A 16,155-nucleotide genomic window follows, 5' to 3' on the forward strand; every position below is an offset into this window, starting at 1 on the left:
TGTCTGCTTGGTACCTCCTTCTCCGTCAATCATATCTCGCCTTTTTTACGATATGCATGGTTCATGATTCTTTCGTCTTCCGCACTGCTTCTGCAATTGCTACTGGCCGGAATTTGTCATTCTCAGGAGTCTCTCAAGTTGCTGGCGAAGAGTGTTTATACTCGACTACTTTTCACACTTTGTTTCATGACGACTTACTGGTGAACGGAAATCGCTGCCCAACTCAAAAGGCGACATGTTTCGGGTGGAAGTCTTTTTTCTCTGTCAATCAAGGTTGCTTTCCTACTTCTCCTTCTTGCGCTCTTTCTTTGCCTCATTCTCTGTGCCTTTTTTTTTTTCATCCGCGGCATTACTTGTATCAGATTGTTTAGGCTCAACGGTCTTCTGGGGTTGTTTCCAAGGCATCGACCTACTTTGTCTCTAGTCGTGCCGACCCTTTGGAACATATACACACATATTACACGTATCTACACAACAACCATGAATTGAATCTGTGGACATGGGACTTTACGCCTGCTCAGTGGTGTTGCGCCGCAAACGGCCTAAGTCGTTCAGTGTGGATGCACTAGGAGCTAGACTCTCAATTGTACCTCGAAGTGCTCGGCATGTCACCACCTCGACACGCATGCCCGCGCAAAACCCGCAAGTAGATGCACACCCTTGACACAGCCGCGCCATCTGATTGGACGGGAGAATAATGCGGGTGAGAAAGTAGACCCAGCCGGGGTTCATGGGGTGAGGGTGAGCATCAGACGCAAAATTGACCAATGGATGCGATGGACATGACTCGAGCAAGCGGTTTCGATGATGCGTCTCACTGATCGGACGGGCGGTGCAGCAGATGACGGGACTGTCTTTTTTTTTTTTTTTTTTTTTTTTTGTCTGCATGATGGATTACTTATTTAGTTGATCGCTTCTTGATTTGTTGTTCTCGGGAAAGGGAGGATGGTGACAGTGGGGAGGGAGAGCCATGTGGAGTGCCGCTAACTGGGCGTGGGTACATGTGTAGCCAGGTGTGTGATGCGTGTGGCCGGCCGGATGCGGCGATCTCATGTGCGGTGCTACTACCTACTTACCTTCTGTCAAAGGAGCCATCGACCAACAAGCAACCCTCGCTCTCGCAACCGGTCTGGAGTAAATTGCGCCAGGCGAATTCGTTTCGTTTCGTTTCGTTTCGTTTGCGATGGTACTCCCTCACTCATTCACTCACACTCTCCCGCTTGCCGTTTCCCCGCAAAGGCAACCCGCCCCCCGGCCGGGGTAGCTATTTTGCCGAGAAGCTTACTTTCTCCGTCATAGACGACAGAGTGACTGACTGACTGACTGACTGACTTGTGGACCGCCAGGCAGGCTCGCCTTGGCTTACTACCTACCTACCTGTCAGGCTGCGTGTTTCGCTCGGCTTTCTCGCGTTGCTTGGAGGTGAGGGAGGAGCTCTGCCTTGCGCCGCCTCCGTCAGCGTCATCGCTGGGCTGGGCGGAAGGGTGGATGGGTGGATGGCGGGCCTGAACCGCATGCGTGCGTGCGTGCGCTGCTCGCCCCGGATTAAACAGCCTGGGGCCCCGCGCGATGTGGTGGTTGCTGATGTACAGTCTTGGCTGCTTCTTGTCGTGTCTTGTCGTCTTGTCCTTGAACCTGTCGACCTGAATACCTGAACTTCCTCTCATATCATCAAACGCACGCTCGGCCCTGGACTTGAGTGAACAGGTTAGTATACTGAGTGTCGTTTGCTCTTTTGAAGCGTGTTCTCTCTTGCAATTCGATGGAAAGGCGAACACCATACGGACGCCCAGCCTTGTCGCTCTCGTCGCATCTCACGCCAGCTGGCGATGCTTGACGGCGTCAAGCTGTGGTCCCAAGACGGGACAAGCGATGCGGAGTGACTTGGCTGATGATGGCGGGCTGGCTGCCTGCCAGCCATGTACAGAATCCGGCCTTGTCCATCCAGTCTTTCCTCCTCTTTCTGTCTCTTCGCCATCTGCGGACCGCACCACCATAGGACTGGTGACGATCGTCGACTAACTCGATGAAGCAGAAACTCGAATCATTCTCACCGTCTACCACATCTTCCGTCGATATAAAGTTGCAAAAATGGGCGAGTGCACTTCGGACGATAAGTCGCTCTGCTACGTGCCCGCGCCGAGCACGAGGCACGAGATTGGCATCCTGTTTGGCTTCTTGGGTGAGTTGTCCATCAAATCCACCGTTCCCCATGCCTTCGTGTTCGGCTTCGCAGTACTTGGTGCCAACTCGCCGAGGCGCAGCCGCAAAAGCTTGTCTGTCAGGATCGTCGTTGGGCTTTTCTTGGATGCAGAGCGCTTGGTCTTGGCCTGGTGTTGTCGTCTCCACTCAAGACCTGGAGTCGAAATCGAGCGGAACACGCTGTCCCACTGTTACAACTCTGGTCTTTCGAGTAGCTTGTGTGTTCTGATCTTGTCTGACAGCTGCATTACAGGCCTCATGATCGTCTGCATGTCCGTCTACGCCGTCGCCTGGAACGTCGGCAACAGGCGCAGCCTCCAGAGAGAAGCCGAACGCGTCGCTGCGCTGCGCGCCTCTGGGCACTTGAACGAGATCGAGAAGAGCGCCCTTGGCACGGGAGAAGGTGCTTAGAGGCGCGAAATGAGAGGTCGTCGTGGGTAAATAGACGGAGGAAGAGGAGGATGAGGGTCAGGGGCTGGTAATGACGGATTGAAGGTGCTAAGAGAAGGAGGATTCCATGAGATACCAATCTGGAGGACGTCTTTTGTTGTTTTGCCGCTGCGCCCACTCGCCCGTCGATTCCGGTTGATGGGAATGAGGGCCTGCTGATGGTCGTTGCGCTCCGCTCAGCAGCGGCGGCGTCTCCCGTCATGCCGCTGTGGTCCGGCGGTATAGCTTCAGACCATCTTCGGCACGCCGTGTCGGTCCTTTGCTCTCGGGCAGACATCTGGCACGAGCGGCCATTTGGGTCTGGCGGTCTGCGGTCTGCGGGTGATGAGCTCTCATTTAGCAGTCGTTGTAATCGAGACGATGACGAAATTGACCCTTTTCAATTGCTGCGGCGAGCCGCACTGACGGACACGTTTGCTTGGCGCAATCTTCCTGGTTCCTGCAGGCCCGGGCTAGGGAAATTAGAGAGAGACAATCTGTGAGTGGTGTTTGATGTGGCAGAAGGTCGCGTGGTCGCTGCGACTCCACTTACCTAGGCGGGCAGCGAAAAGCTTCTTCTGGTGGAGAGGTCGTCTTTTCTCTCTGCCTCACATCGCTTCTCCGCCACTATCTCGTTGCTAATCCACCTCTCACAGCTTCCATCACCGCGCCTCTCTCTGCTCGTTGATGTCCTTGCCATCTCGCCAATCGCCATTGCTGCCAGGCTGTAATTGTGACGTCCGCTCCTCTTCCTCTTCCGTCTCCTCGCCGCACCTTGATGCCTCCACAATGCAACCTTCTCACCTTGGTGATAGACTGGACGCCGCACACACGCGCGCCACGGGCTCAACCTTTCCGAAGACTGCTGGCACCTCTTCACCTCTGACCGGTCACTACTCCCCAAAACATGGGCCCCCAACAGTTCGATCCGCGAGGGAGCCACGGTCACGCACATCACCACTTCATTCCGCCGTCACGCATGTCCTACGTCGCCCTCTCTGCATCACATCTCGCCTTGGCTCGTAGCTGGCGGCAGTTGTGAGCGAGAGCAGCCCAACCACGACGTCCAAAACTTACTCCTACCGTGACCTACGCCGCGCGAGCCCGTGCTCGTGCCTGTCATGCCAAAGCTGGGATCTTGGACGTCGCCCCCATCTGCATTGTCTGCTGGATAGTCCCTCCTGATCCAGCCCTCTCCAAATGGCGGTCCGCACGCTGTTTCAAGAACGCCGCCTGTGGAACTCGAGCCAGACTGCGCTGATAAGGTGTGTAGTTTTGATCGTGTGGATTGATTCTATTCCTGGCCGTATAGCCGCTCTACGCGCGCTCTGCTGGGGCTGCGCCGCGACTCTGATGAGTGGGCGAATTGGGCGTGAGTATCTGGGCATGCGCTGGAGCACGAGGATTCTTCCATCTTAGACTAGCAAACTGGGGTATTTTGGGTGTGCTCCACCATCGCCTTCTTTCGGTCCGTTCAAATCTAGACTTTCGAAAGGCTCGTTGATGGATTGCATCTGGAACCGCGATGGAGTCTGCCTCTACCTGCCCGTCATAAGCAGTGGTATTCTTACGCACGTCATTTGACGCCGTCTCTCGGCTACACTACTACACACATACCTACCTGACTGCCGCCATCATTTGTACTCAATCCACAACGGCCCCTCTGCCGAACGAACGGCGGCACGTTCCGCGCTGCCGTGACCCGCGAGTCCGCTTGCTCCACGACATGTCCGCGACCTAAATATATTCATCTCGTGGACCCTGGCGTCGTGAGGTCATCGACGTGAAGCGAGCGAGTAGGACATGGCGGCGCAGCTTTTTTTTTTTTTTTTTTATCTTGACAGGGACATCCGACGTCTCTGGAAACGGGTTTCACGGGCAGTTCTAGTTTTTCTAGATCAAGATGTTGTGAGGACTACAGGTCTTGAAGGGGGAGGGGGGGGGGGGGGGGGGGGGGGGGGGGCCCTGATATTTTGCTTTCACCGTCTCTTTTGACATGCCGCCAGAGTAGGACCAAGTGAAGCTATCTCTCTGCTGCAGAGGATATTTGCGATAATAGCATACAACACACCCCTTTCCAACGTGTCATACCCTCGTACAGAACACGGCCAAAGTACTCACTTCAAAACCCCACAGCGCCGCGCCATTCGCGTCGATTTGCTGTGCTCCGCTGCTTTGCTCGAGGTCTACTGGTAAGGAAGGTGGTGAGGCAGGTAGGTAAATGTAGGTAGGCAGGTGTGTGGCCCTGCCATTATTCTCCAGCCTCTTGTTGTAAGTCTGTCCACGTTGCTGGCTTTCATCATCTCTCCTGGTCGCAGCGGATTGCCGTGGTTTTGAAGCATTATATCTCGCATACACCCTACTCACGCATTTTCCGGTCTACCCACACACCAAATACGCCAGCCAGCCAGGCCCCAAGCAACGACTCAAACAACACATGAAAGCACCTACACAAAAGACAGTCTCTGATTGGTCGCCGATCACCACCTCACTCATACCCAAAGCAACGCACAGACAGACAGCCAGCAAGCCCAGCATAGCACACCACCACTACCACCATCCATGCCCCCCATCTCCCAGTCCGGACAGCACGCATGGATCTATCCCTGTCCTTCGCGAGCACTAGACGTCAGGCAACCCATCCACCACGTGCGCCGGCGCCGTTCGCGACTCGTGTCTCATCAGAGTGCTGCGGCGCTCGTACCGCTAGGTACTGACCAGGTAGGTAGGCAGGCTAGACATGGATGGGTGTTGAAGAGAAGGACGGCAAAGATGGACTGACTGGGTGCGCGCGCTGCATGGCTGGCGAGCTGGCAGGGCGGGAGGACGGGGGAGGGCAGCGCATGTGCGGTCGCGGGCCTGTTGATCGTTTACTTACCTGTATAGGTAGCTATGGCGTGGTGCGGTTTTGTGGGGATTGGGATGGAGTGCTGCTGATGCTGGTGAAAGCAGTGGAGAGGGAGGAGGGCATGGAGATGCGGCGAGGGCAAAGGGAAACGAGAAAGAGCAATCGAAGGAGAGAGTAAACAAAAAGAAAACTTGGGAGCGAGCGCCGCAAGCAAGCAAGCAAGCAAGCCGCTCTAACGACGGCGGTATGTACAGTAGGCAGGTTGGTATGTGCAGGAGGCCATGTATGTATCAAAGGCGAGAAAAAGAAAGAGAAATACTAGTCGTACATCCCGCCGCTGTCTCCGAAAGCCCATCTCTCATCTCAGCCCTACCTATCGTCAACTTCATCCTGTATGCATGCAACCAGGTATAGTGGTACAGTAGTACATCACAAAACAACAACCTACCATCCAGGATGACAGAAGCCCTCGCGTCGTCTCTCCCTCTGGATCAACTCGCCGACCCGTATCAGCAGCCCGTCCGTCCGTCCGTCCGTCCGTCCGTCGATTCGTCCGCCGGAGATTATACATGCACACGCACGCCCACCCAGTCAATCATTAGCAGCAGCAGCAGCAGCAGCGGCAACGGGCACCCAACTCGCAAGAGCAAGAACCAAAAATAAACAAAAGAAGGGCCGGCCGCGCAGACCCTCCGCCCTGCCACGTGGGAACGTGCGGAGAGAGACGCTGAGAAAATGAGGCCGGCCCGGCTGCTCGGGTCCGCTTGGTTTATCATTGCAGGGAGGGAGGTGGGTGCGTGATGGGGTGGCAGTGGCAAACGGACCGATGTTGGCTGAGCGAGCAAGCAGCCGGACGGCCGGCCGAGGGATTGTCCGTTGATGGGATTAGGGACCGGTCAGCTGTTTTGGTACTTGGTGCGAGGGAGGGTGTGTGCGCTGGTTGCTATGATGACGGCGAGGAGGTCGTTCGTCATGATGGTGGAGGTTGCGTTGGTGACCTGAAGCCGACCGCTGAGAAGAGTGAAGACGTCATGTGTAGAGGCCCAGCATAGGACTGGACGTAAGTGGTTCATGTCCCATGTGTGCCTGCCGGTCTCGCGTCTGTGTAGGAAGAATTCGTGATGTTACACAGTTAACTAGTATGGTTGTACAATACAATATGTATCTCGCAAGTAGATGGATACTATGAGACCTAACAACTCCAATCCGATCCGACGCGCCAAAAACAATCGTTATCCGTACCGTAAGTCGGTATGTAGGGGACACGGGAGCAGCGACCTCGCCATGTCCTCCTTCTTTCAAACTCGTAGACGAACGGCCCGCGCCAGACGCCAGGCAACAAGCATGTAGAAGACCATTCCGCCCGCCACAGCCAACGCCGAAACCTATGCGTGGAGAAAGGAGATGAGTGCGAGACGGGAGAGGAGACGTTGGAAGTGGAGACAGTGCTCAAGCTGAATCAGTGCTGGCGCACATCACGCGGCACAGCGTGCGGTGACAGGGCGCTTCCGACCGCTCATCCCTACTCCCTCGCAGTGCTATTTTTGAAGGATTTGGATGGAAGGCGGAAAGTGTACAGATGTCTCGGGTCGAAGAGTAGGGTGGATAATGCGGAAGAGGGAGGGAGGCGTTTGGGATTCGCCCGCGGCCGGTAACAGGTCAGTGGTGTCACAGCAAGTGACGGGAGGTCGAAACACGCGCGTGGCCAAGGCGTGGGCGTCGTGCCGTTGGCCGTCCTGCACAGGGGGCGCAGTGCAGCGTCGCCCATGACATCAAAAAAGGTTGCGGGGCGCAGCAAACCGGCCGAGGGAGAGGAGGGTTGATGACGGGTTGGCGCTCCTTTTTTTTTTTTTTTTTTTTTTGGGTAGAGGGTCGGTGTGGCCCCGTTTCAGAAAACGCTGGGATTCCGCCCTTGGTCTTCCCTAGAAGACGATTTGGTACCTGCTCCCACGCTAAGAGTCAGCCGCAGTCGAACCTCTGACAGATTTGGATGATCAAACTGACTTTTTGAGTGCCACCTCCAGACTGATGTCGCTTAATTCGGCATCGTCCGGGATCTCGTCGGTTACTGGAATCAGTCCAGCAAACTTGTCTCCGCCTCTGTATGCCAGAATGGCGGGCACGCCGGCCTCGTTCATCTCTGCGTCTTCGTAGTGAAACTTGATAAACTTGACCGTGCCGTGCCGCCGGGCGAGCGTGGCCAGGCATTCCTCGACCATGTTGCTGATTTCAGACTGCATTGGTTGCGTGTGTCAGCATGTAGTAATGGTGGCACGACAGGCCAAAAGCTTACTTGGTCGTCGTAGATGAAGACGACAACGGTCGTTGCCGAAGGGCTCTTCTCAATGGCTTCGAGGTAGCCGTCAGAGTCGACAGCGACCAACCGTCCGTAGGATCGCGCGCTTGGGCTGCCCGTCGTCGACCGGGACCGCGACCTTATGCGCTTGGGGCCGTTCTGCAGCTCCCGCAGGCGGTTCTCGCGCCATCTTGCCATGAAGTCATCCTCGCTCCCGCTCTTTTCACTATCGCTTTTGGCGCCTCCATTCTTACCCCGCGTGAACAGGGAGAAGCGCTGCGACTTTTTGGCTTGTTCGTACGCTTGCGCATCTGCAATGACGCCCTTGGGGCCGGTGTTTGCGTCGGACCGGACTTGGGGGATTGTGTAGCGAGAGCGCATGTTGAAGTCCTGGTCAGGGTCGTCGTCGTCTAGGAAGTCGTCCTCGTCGTCGGCGTATTCGTCCTTTTCGAAGAATTGCTCGCGTGTCGACTCCTTGTCCGAGTCCAGGTCAGAGTCGGCGCGGTCCTCGGGGTGTCTGGAAGAGCGGGACTTGTCGCCAAAGAGCTGGTCGAATTCTTCCTGGGCAGCGTTCATGGCGAAGGAGAAGAGGGCGGTAGCTGGAGCGTGTGGGCTTGGAGCTTATGTAGTAGAATGGCAGCGCTACGAGAAGGAGCGGGCCCAAGGGAGCAGGGTTCAGAGGTGATAGCACGAGGATCAGTGTGTGGAAAGTCGAAGGGCAGCGTGTCGCGCCGATGGCCGGGATCTCCACGTGCCAGTTAAGGCTGACCTGAGCGCCGCAAAGCGCCAAAGCAGCAACAATAGGGGCGTTTCAACCAAGTCGCCCTACGCGCGTCCCAACTCGCTCTACGACAGGCTCGTGTTGCATCATACCATGCCGCATTTGAAACTCGGCGTCTTGGTCCACTTGGACCGCCCGCTGCCTCTCTTATGCTGCCCTGGCTTCTTCTGCTGCCCCCCTGCTCCCATGTGCCATGCGCAAGACGTCACCTCGTGTGCAGTGTCCGCGTCAATGGAATTGGGCAATTAAATATTCAACACCGTAACCCGCTACCTGACGAGCACTCGAGCGAACAAGACGAAGAAAACACTACCCGCTACTACCACTAAACACACCTCCCAAGAAACAAACTCGCCGAGCGTCATGCTCGTGGCCCAGCGGCTGGCGCCGGTCACCCTTCCATTGCCAGGGCCGCGGTGCAAGATACAGGGAATCAGCTTTTTATTCCAAAGCAGACGACAAGAGAAGAAGAAGAAGAGGAAGAGGAGAAAAAGAACTTGGCCGCTCGGCTGTGTAGACTTCTGAAAGACAAACCAATGACCCGGCCAGACCTGCCACCATCTTGAGGAAAACGAAATATTAGGAGCCGTGTAAGAGTGTACAAGCGGAAACCACCCTCCTCGCCGGGTTACTCTGCTGTATATCATGCGTAGTCGAGGACGGTGCCCGCGCTGACTAGACAAAGCCCATGCCAGCCGAGCTGGATTTCATGGGAGACGCCCGGTGGACTTGGCGACGCTGTGAAATTGCGCGCCGCCGTCCGGGGTATTTGGCGTCTATTTGGATCTTCTCTTTCCAGGCCGATCATCTCAAGCCCAGATGCGGAGCTGCAGCAAATCCCGTTAGCGCCCGACAACTTTTTCAACGAGTAATGCTGATGCTCACCATCGAATCCCACGAGCCTGTGCAAAGACTCATGGCATCATTGCTCACGCCCAGGCAGGACACCCGATTGTCATGGCCCTGCAAAGTGCCGACCTTTTCGCCGCGGAGCGTGTCCCAGACCTAATTTGGTTAGCGATATAATTCGAGTCGCCCTGGAAAATTCAACCCACCTTGCACTCAAAGTCATCGTAACCAGCAAACAAAAGGCGACCAGACACGGAAAAGGCAACGGAGGTGATTCCACAGACGGGCTCTCCAATCTGCATCTTGTCAGCCGTGGATCTCTCGGTTGAGTCGAATCTTCTTACAGTGTAGCTTTGGAGTTCCCTGTCGGCGCGAATGTCAAACAGACGGCAGGATGCGTCGTCCGAACCAGTACCAAAGGCGTTTCCGTTTGGGAAGTACTGGATGGCATTGATGTCCGAGTCATGTGCGGCAAAGGTCTGCACACATTTTTGCTGACGAATGTCCCAAAGCTTGGCAAACGCGTCGCATGCACCAGAAACAAACTGGTTGTTGTCGAGCGGGTTGATGGACAGACTCATAACATCGCCCAAGTGGTCTGCGAATTCGTGGATTTTGGAGCCGGTCTCGAGGTCCCACAAGACGCAAGTCATGTCACCAGAGGAAGTAAGAATTCTGCGGTCGCTGATGAAGCGACAGCAACTGAGGTAGCCAGAGTGCCCCGAAAGTTCGCGAGCCACGCGGGTAGGTCCTTCGCGCGCAGAGAGGTTGTAAATGGAGCAAATGTTGTCGAGGCCACCACAGGCAACGAAATTACCGCTCGGCGAGTAGGCGCAGGTCATAACCCATGACGAACGGAGCGGAATGGCGTGGACCTTGTTCGTGGTGTAGGCGTCCCAAATGATGAGCTTTCCGTCTTGTGAGGCCGAGACGAGGTGTCTGCGGTCCGTCGACCAGTGCATGGCGTAAATCTTGGCCAGATGGCCCTTCAAAGTGCGCTTGGTCTTCATGGTCAGCCTCGGCAGCTGCTCGACCCTCTGTTTGGCGACGTCGCGCACTGCAAATCAATCAGCAGGTGAGGATGGGAGAGGGCAATGGCGTCGGTGGGGTTTGGTGCGCGGGTAGGCACATACAGGTCGTGTCGGCCAACTCGTCCTTCTTCCGCTTTATCCGGTCCTTGAGGGCTTCGGCATCCCGTCTCGCAATCTGGATTTTCTGCTGAATGCTCTCTGCGTTCAAGTCGGCCATGGTGTGTGAAGGGGCTCGTGGAGCGGAGTCGTCGGTGTGGGAAGGGGGAGGCGTAGACGCGACGAGAGGTTGCGACAGGCAGGAGGATCCAGGGGTCTGCGGCGGGCTTGCCGCGGTGAGGCCGGAACGAGCGAATGGGTGACTGCTGAGGAGACGTCGGCAGACCCGGCGACGAGCGCAATGCAGAGGCGGAAGGACTGGGGATAGGGTGGATTGAGCCGAGCCGGGTTGGTGGTGAAGGGGAGAAAGGTGTGGTCGCGGAGGAGAGATGGATGAAGTTCACTAACAGCTCCCAGCCCTCGGCCGCAACCCGAACGGAGACTGGCGCACGGCCCTGGCGCTATGGCTTGAGATGGTGGTTCGGGCCTGCGATGGCTGCGATTGGCGAATGGCGGAGCGGCGCGCGAAAAGAGGCAGGCGAACAGCGAGGATACGACAGGCTGACGTGCAGACGAGAGAGGGAGAGGAGGGAGCTGAAATGAGGTCGGAAGCTGTGCAGGAGACGGAGACGGAGACAGGGCAGAGGCAGAGGCAGAGGCAGAGGCAGACGAGTCCAGGGAAAGTCTGCAGCGTCTTGCAGCTGGCAGGTGCCGCTGGAAATGAGGCCCCCGAAACGGGCAAGCGCCGTCGGGGCTTCGGCTGCAGTTTGGCCGTGACCGCCGTGTGCGCACCGCTCGACAACCTAACAACTCCAGATGCATGTACATGGATTCCTGCAACACCATCAGGCACCTCGCCATGTCCCACTCGCCCTCCTCCGCATCCGCCTCCGCCTCCGCCTCCGCCTCCGCCTTTTCCCTCCGCCTGCCCAAGGTCGAGGTACCTCCACCGCTCCTCCGTCCTCGTTCCAGGAATCCGTCCGCTCTGAAGCCTTGCCGCATCCGGCCCATTAGACTCTGCGCTAACCCCTCCCTCAGCTCCATGCCCATCTCAGTGGCTCCATCAATCGCGCCATCCTTCACGACATCTGGCTCCAGAAAAAGACTGCCTTGCCCTCATTTGATCTACAAGACCCTTTGCTGGCCATTCCCATAAACAAAGTCGACTACGACCTTGAGACGTGAGTCCATCTTCGATCCGCACCGTCATGTCTCGTTTCTTGCTGTCTTGCCGTTTGTGCTTTGAAAAGAGGGCTTTCTCGCCCAGCTCCATCATGGGCCATCATTGCTCCTTCCGGTGCTCCAAGGTCATTTTGACTCTGATGTTCCCGCATCGTCTCGTCTCGGGGTCCACGTCCAAAGGCCGTCTCTCACGCCACCAGTTTGGTGCTGTCTGGCTGTTTTGACATCGGTGAATCGAACCATGTCTAGTATTTTCACCCCTCAACTTCTTGGCTGATGAAATCCAAGCTTTTTCCCGCTGTTCTCATCCTATATCTACAAGCTATGCAGTGACCTGGAAAGCATCAAGTACGCTGGACAACCTGACTCGCTCGGACCACCGACACTAATCTGTTTAGATATTCGACTGGTGCTGTGCTCGAATCTTTCCGCGAGGACAATGTTGTGCATCTGGAGCTCCGCACTACTCCAAGGGCCATTCCTAGTGAAGCCATTACCAAGTTGCAGTACGTGGAAACGGTGCTCGCCTGCATTGGTGAGCACAATGCGCGGCCGGGTAACCGAATGCGCACTAGTCTTATACTGTCTGTGGACCGCCGCAACACTCTAACCGAGGCCGAGGAAGTTGTCAGTCTGGCGCTCAAATTCAGCTCCAAAGGCGTGGTCGGGGTCGATCTTTGCGGCGACCCTGCCAAAGGCGATATTAGAATCTTCTCTGGGGCATTCGCCCGGGCCAAAGCTTCAGGGCTGAAAATCACGCTCCACTTTGCAGAGGCCCCAATGTCATCTTCAGATGAAGAGCTGTGGACGTTGCTCAGCTGGCAGCCTGACAGGATAGGCCACGTCATCCACGTGAGTGAGGATGTGAAAAAGGAGATTGTGCGCGAGAAAATCGGCGTTGAAGTCTGCCTCTCTTGCAATGTGCACGCCAAGATGGTCACTGGGTCTTTTGGTGATCACCACTTTGGCTGGTGGAGAAATTCTGGGGTTGGAGTCGCTCTGTCGGTGGGTTTGCCGTTCCTCTAGCATATTCAAACTGACACTCGTCCAGACCGATGATGTTGGTATTTTCTGCAGTCCCTTGTCTCAAGAGTATATGCTGGCCATGCGGCACTTTGGACTTACAGTCGAAGACGTCCGCGGACTCTGTCTAGGCGTCGTGGACATCATATTTGCAGAGGAGGAAGAGAAAGAGCGCCTGCGTAAGTTATATCTCGAGTGGGATGGATGGAGACAAGGCCATGAGTGACTCTAATCACTTGATTCCAAGCGTTAAATGGACGAAGGTAGTGGAACGTACGACTTGGGCTTGTTATCAGATTCAATCACCTGTCTTTATTGATTTTGTGGAAATCGGCCAGAGCATTAAAAAGCCCCCAAGCGTCAAACATATGAAACCTGAATACAGCCGACATGTGACTACAACGAGATAAGCCATTGGGGTCTTTGTTGATATTAAATTTCCTAAATGCCACCAACTGGCCTGACCTCGGGCTGCTGCAAATGGGGTCACCACGTGACACCGCGACTCCGGATTCCATTTCTGATGATCTGCGCGAGCATCCGATGGCAACCACTTACGACACCACACCTCGCACAACCCTGCGCTCAACTCAACGACGTCTTTATCTTCTCGTACCCTGCGTTTCATTCTTCACAGGTGGATGTCGCGGTCGACTTCCAGCACGTCACTCAATATTCGATCATCCGGAGTCTAGTCAACGTCATGTCAAGTCGCCCGCCCCGCCGAACGCGACAAAGTTGCCTCGAATTCACCCCAGTCTCGTCCTCGTCACCAGCTGCCGCGCAGCTCTCTCCTGACGTCCGCCACCGAGCCGGTATCGTGGACTATGATGAATCGCCGCGCAAAAAGCAAAGGACGAGTGAAGGTCAGAAACCAGCTGGAATAAGTAAGATTTCACATCTCTCGCGCTCCGATGGCCGGTTGGCAACATGGCTCTAGGCAAACGCTGGCTACAGGAGTTTTGAGCCTCTTCGCCTTTCGTGCCAGATCCATGCTTCTGTCACATCACATCGATTTGCCTGGCGGAGCATTGCTAACTCATGGGGCAAGATAACTTTGGCCCGCTCACACCCATATCATCACTTCCAAAAGATTTTTCTGGCGGTAAATGATCGCACTCTAACAATTTTGATGCGTGCTAACGTGATCTAGCCTTTGGATCCACCACAAGAGCCAATCCAGGCTCCCCGGCTCTGTCAGACCAGGGCGAAGTCATCGAAAACTCAGATAGTAGCGAAGACGAGCCTCTGCCCACGAGCCAGCGGCGGAGCAACACATTCTTCAACAGCAGCACTCAAAAGTCACAACGCAAATTGAACCTGGCAGGATCGAAGGACAAAGCGTCTCCTGCGCAAGCCGCGGGTGAGAGCTCCTCAGAGGACGAGTTGCCGACTTCAGCGGCTCGACGGCGTCAAGCTTCTGCGTCCAAGGACAACACAAGGATGACGCGAGCGAAAGCACAAGGGAATTCCAATGGTTCTCTGAAGTCGCATCGTCATGAACCGAGACTCTCGCGGCTTTCAAGAGGTACCAAACAGGCGCCAATGGTCATATTAGATGACGATCTTGGCGAAGCCGAGTCAAGTGGCGACGAGATGATGGCTAGTTCCCCAGGTGTCCGGGCAAGAGGCAGTGGAAGACGTCCAGTGGAGGCCTACAGTGAAGAGGAAGAAAGCGACGAGATCGAACCGACACCTAGAAGGCGGCGCCGCAATGCTCGGAGTACCCCGTCTTCAGCAAGTGACGATGATGATCTTCCAGCTAGTCGAACTCGGCGTATAAAGAGGCAAAACGCTGATCCAGACAGCGAGGATGAGAATAAGAATGGCCACCGACGGAAGCAACAGGAGCAAGAAGATCTTCAGGAAGATCTTGAATTCCTCGGAACACCAGCGAAAAAGGCGCGCTCTCGAAAGAGTCCTCGACAGAAGACTGCACGTGAGCTGGCCCTGGAAAAGCTCAAGCGAAGTCGTGCTGGGCAGAATATCGATGCTGTCGAAGAGGACCAGCCGGAGCCAAGCAGGAGACGAGCTTTGTATGACACCGAGTCAGAGTCGGAATCGGAGACCGTTCAAGAGCTGGATGAGGAGGAGGAAGAAGAAGATGTTGATGAAGATGTTGATCAGGACGAAACCCGACCTGCTATTTACCAGGCTTCGTCCATGGCCATGTTCCAGGAGGACGATGACGACCAGGACTTTCTCGTTGAAGATGAAGATGAACCCCTTGGGGCACCTGATGAGGAAGCTCAAATTCCTTTGCAGTTCACCAGCACCAGCCGCATGAAGGGTAAAGACTTGTTCAAATACGCCGTCGAGTGGATGGTGCAGAAGAAGCTCAATCCGGGTTTCTCTATGAACGACGAAATTTACACTCTCACTTTTCACAAACTTGATGACGAAGCCAACACGATGTCGGGCTCAAAATTCACCTCCTCTGCATGGACCAAGGATTTCACTCGTGCGCTTCATGCTCGGCCTTTCATCGAGGTGACTGAAATCACGGGCATCAATAGGAGTCTTCTTGCCGCCCATTGCGGCGCGTGCAACAGGACTAATCACCCTGCCACCTTCGACATTCGTTTCACGGGCAAGCCATATCATCGAGAGTCTCTTGAAGAACTTGACGACGATGGTGATGATGAAGATGAAGATGATGACGATGGCGAGGACAATGAATCATTCAACAGCCAAGGCCTGTCGATTCCTTCTGCAGACCACATCTTCCACACGGGCGTCCATTGCAAAACAAACGCCCAGACAGCCCACGCCCTCGCGCATTGGCGCTACCATCTCAACGAGTGGGTCGTTGACTGGCTCAGGGCCGAGGACCACCTCACGGCCGAAAAGATTGTCGAGCGCGACAACATGTCGACGGGGCAGCGTAGGCGCTACGCCAACGAAGTCGTCGACGACATGGCCGAAAGGGGAGAGATTCAGCTTCTTTATAAGCACTTCCGGGCCGAGATTGATACTGCGAGGAATGCAAAGGTGAGTGTCTGCGTATCTGATGGGCTGGGTGGCTGTGCTAATTGTGTCTGCAGCAAGCTAGCTGGGGCAGATACAAGCGCTGAGCTTGAGGCCGGGGGTTCCTGAAAACTTTTTGGGAAGGGTGATGGAGTGGTTTGGATTCCATTCTTCTTTGCTTTGGAAATCTCTCGTTTCGACTACCTCACCCGGTCAATTGGGTTCCGGAGTCCGGCATCAAGAAATGAGGGGTTTGGAAACAGGGAAATTTGCCATGGAAATGTCCCCGCTTCTTACGAAGCTGACGAGGCTGATGAAAGACTGCGGGGGTTTTAAGGGTCTGGTTGAAGAATTTCTAGGTGGTGGAGGGGTATCTCTAGTCTTTTTCTTTTTAAGGATGGACCGCGGAATATCAAATCCCTGAAGTCCGATGTTCTGGCGCCCTGCTTGT

General features: G+C 55.4%; 5 protein-coding genes across 5 annotated transcripts; 3 read left to right on the plus strand and 2 right to left on the minus strand.

Moving 5' to 3' along the window:
• Positions 1–2,091: 2,091 nt before the first annotated feature.
• IWZ02DRAFT_491439 (uncharacterized protein) lies at positions 2,092–2,613 on the plus strand (the record flags this gene model as incomplete). The annotated part of the gene is made up of 2 exons (XM_066769742.1): positions 2,092–2,182; positions 2,456–2,613. 2 exons carry the CDS (start codon positions 2,092–2,094, stop codon positions 2,611–2,613), a joined length of 249 nt encoding a protein of 82 aa, XP_066621702.1.
• Positions 2,614–7,319: 4,706 nt separating this feature from the next.
• IWZ02DRAFT_454311 (phosducin) lies at positions 7,320–8,508 on the minus strand. Its single transcript, XM_066767710.1, has 3 exons — positions 7,773–8,508; positions 7,484–7,713; positions 7,320–7,420 (listed from the first exon to the last, which is right to left on the minus strand). Exons 1-3 carry the CDS (start codon positions 8,349–8,351, stop codon positions 7,402–7,404), a joined length of 828 nt encoding a protein of 275 aa, XP_066621703.1. The 5' UTR covers positions 8,352–8,508; the 3' UTR covers positions 7,320–7,401.
• Positions 8,509–9,284: 776 nt separating this feature from the next.
• Positions 9,285–10,794, minus strand: IWZ02DRAFT_294571 (guanine nucleotide-binding protein-like protein subunit beta 1). The gene is made up of 4 exons (XM_066763841.1): positions 10,539–10,794; positions 9,612–10,462; positions 9,442–9,561; positions 9,285–9,383 (listed from the first exon to the last, which is right to left on the minus strand). The coding sequence occupies exons 1-4, from the start codon at positions 10,651–10,653 to the stop codon at positions 9,366–9,368; spliced, it is 1,104 nt and encodes a 367-aa protein (XP_066621704.1). The 5' UTR covers positions 10,654–10,794; the 3' UTR covers positions 9,285–9,365.
• A 547-nt stretch (positions 10,795–11,341) lies between these two features.
• Positions 11,342–13,157, plus strand: IWZ02DRAFT_454317 (uncharacterized protein). Its single transcript, XM_066767711.1, has 5 exons — positions 11,342–11,472; positions 11,571–11,713; positions 12,003–12,062; positions 12,113–12,719; positions 12,766–13,157. Exons 1-5 carry the CDS (start codon positions 11,353–11,355, stop codon positions 12,961–12,963), a joined length of 1,128 nt encoding a protein of 375 aa, XP_066621705.1. The 5' UTR covers positions 11,342–11,352; the 3' UTR covers positions 12,964–13,157.
• Positions 13,158–13,296: 139 nt separating this feature from the next.
• Positions 13,297–16,014, plus strand: IWZ02DRAFT_294632 (uncharacterized protein). Its single transcript, XM_066763843.1, has 4 exons — positions 13,297–13,624; positions 13,789–13,842; positions 13,891–15,728; positions 15,782–16,014. Exons 1-4 carry the CDS (start codon positions 13,441–13,443, stop codon positions 15,809–15,811), a joined length of 2,106 nt encoding a protein of 701 aa, XP_066621706.1. The 5' UTR covers positions 13,297–13,440; the 3' UTR covers positions 15,812–16,014.
• Positions 16,015–16,155: the final 141 nt, after the last annotated feature.

Source organism: Phyllosticta citriasiana (assembly GCF_038021145.1).
Source record: "Phyllosticta citriasiana strain CBS 120426 chromosome Unknown IWZ02scaffold_8, whole genome shotgun sequence".
NCBI lineage: Eukaryota > Fungi > Ascomycota > Dothideomycetes > Botryosphaeriales > Phyllostictaceae > Phyllosticta > Phyllosticta citriasiana.

What these genes read in the sequence shown, in the direction of transcription:
- IWZ02DRAFT_454311 (XM_066767710.1), bottom strand. Translation starts at nt 8,351, where the DNA reads ATGAACGCTGCCCAGGAAGAATTCGACCAGCTCTTTGGCGACAAGTCC. An exon ending in TCTTCATCTACGACGACCAA is followed by an intron (nt 7,714 to 7,772) that starts GTAAGCTTTTGG and finishes CAACCAATGCAG; the next exon opens with TCTGAAATCAGCAACATGGT.
- IWZ02DRAFT_294571 (XM_066763841.1), bottom strand. Translation starts at nt 10,653, where the DNA reads ATGGCCGACTTGAACGCAGAGAGCATTCAGCAGAAAATCCAGATTGCG. An exon ending in CGAGTTGGCCGACACGACCT is followed by an intron (nt 10,463 to 10,538) that starts GTATGTGCCTAC and finishes ATTGATTTGCAG; the next exon opens with TGCGCGACGTCGCCAAACAG. An exon ending in ACGATGACTTTGAGTGCAAG is followed by an intron (nt 9,562 to 9,611) that starts GTGGGTTGAATT and finishes TAACCAAATTAG; the next exon opens with GTCTGGGACACGCTCCGCGG.
- IWZ02DRAFT_454317 (XM_066767711.1), top strand. Translation starts at nt 11,353, where the DNA reads ATGTACATGGATTCCTGCAACACCATCAGGCACCTCGCCATGTCCCAC. An exon ending in TCCGCCTGCCCAAGGTCGAG is followed by an intron (nt 11,473 to 11,570) that starts GTACCTCCACCG and finishes CCCCTCCCTCAG; the next exon opens with CTCCATGCCCATCTCAGTGG. An exon ending in AGTGACCTGGAAAGCATCAA is followed by an intron (nt 12,063 to 12,112) that starts GTACGCTGGACA and finishes TAATCTGTTTAG; the next exon opens with ATATTCGACTGGTGCTGTGC.
- IWZ02DRAFT_294632 (XM_066763843.1), top strand. Translation starts at nt 13,441, where the DNA reads ATGTCAAGTCGCCCGCCCCGCCGAACGCGACAAAGTTGCCTCGAATTC. An exon ending in TCCAAAAGATTTTTCTGGCG is followed by an intron (nt 13,843 to 13,890) that starts GTAAATGATCGC and finishes AACGTGATCTAG; the next exon opens with CCTTTGGATCCACCACAAGA. An exon ending in ATACTGCGAGGAATGCAAAG is followed by an intron (nt 15,729 to 15,781) that starts GTGAGTGTCTGC and finishes TTGTGTCTGCAG; the next exon opens with CAAGCTAGCTGGGGCAGATA.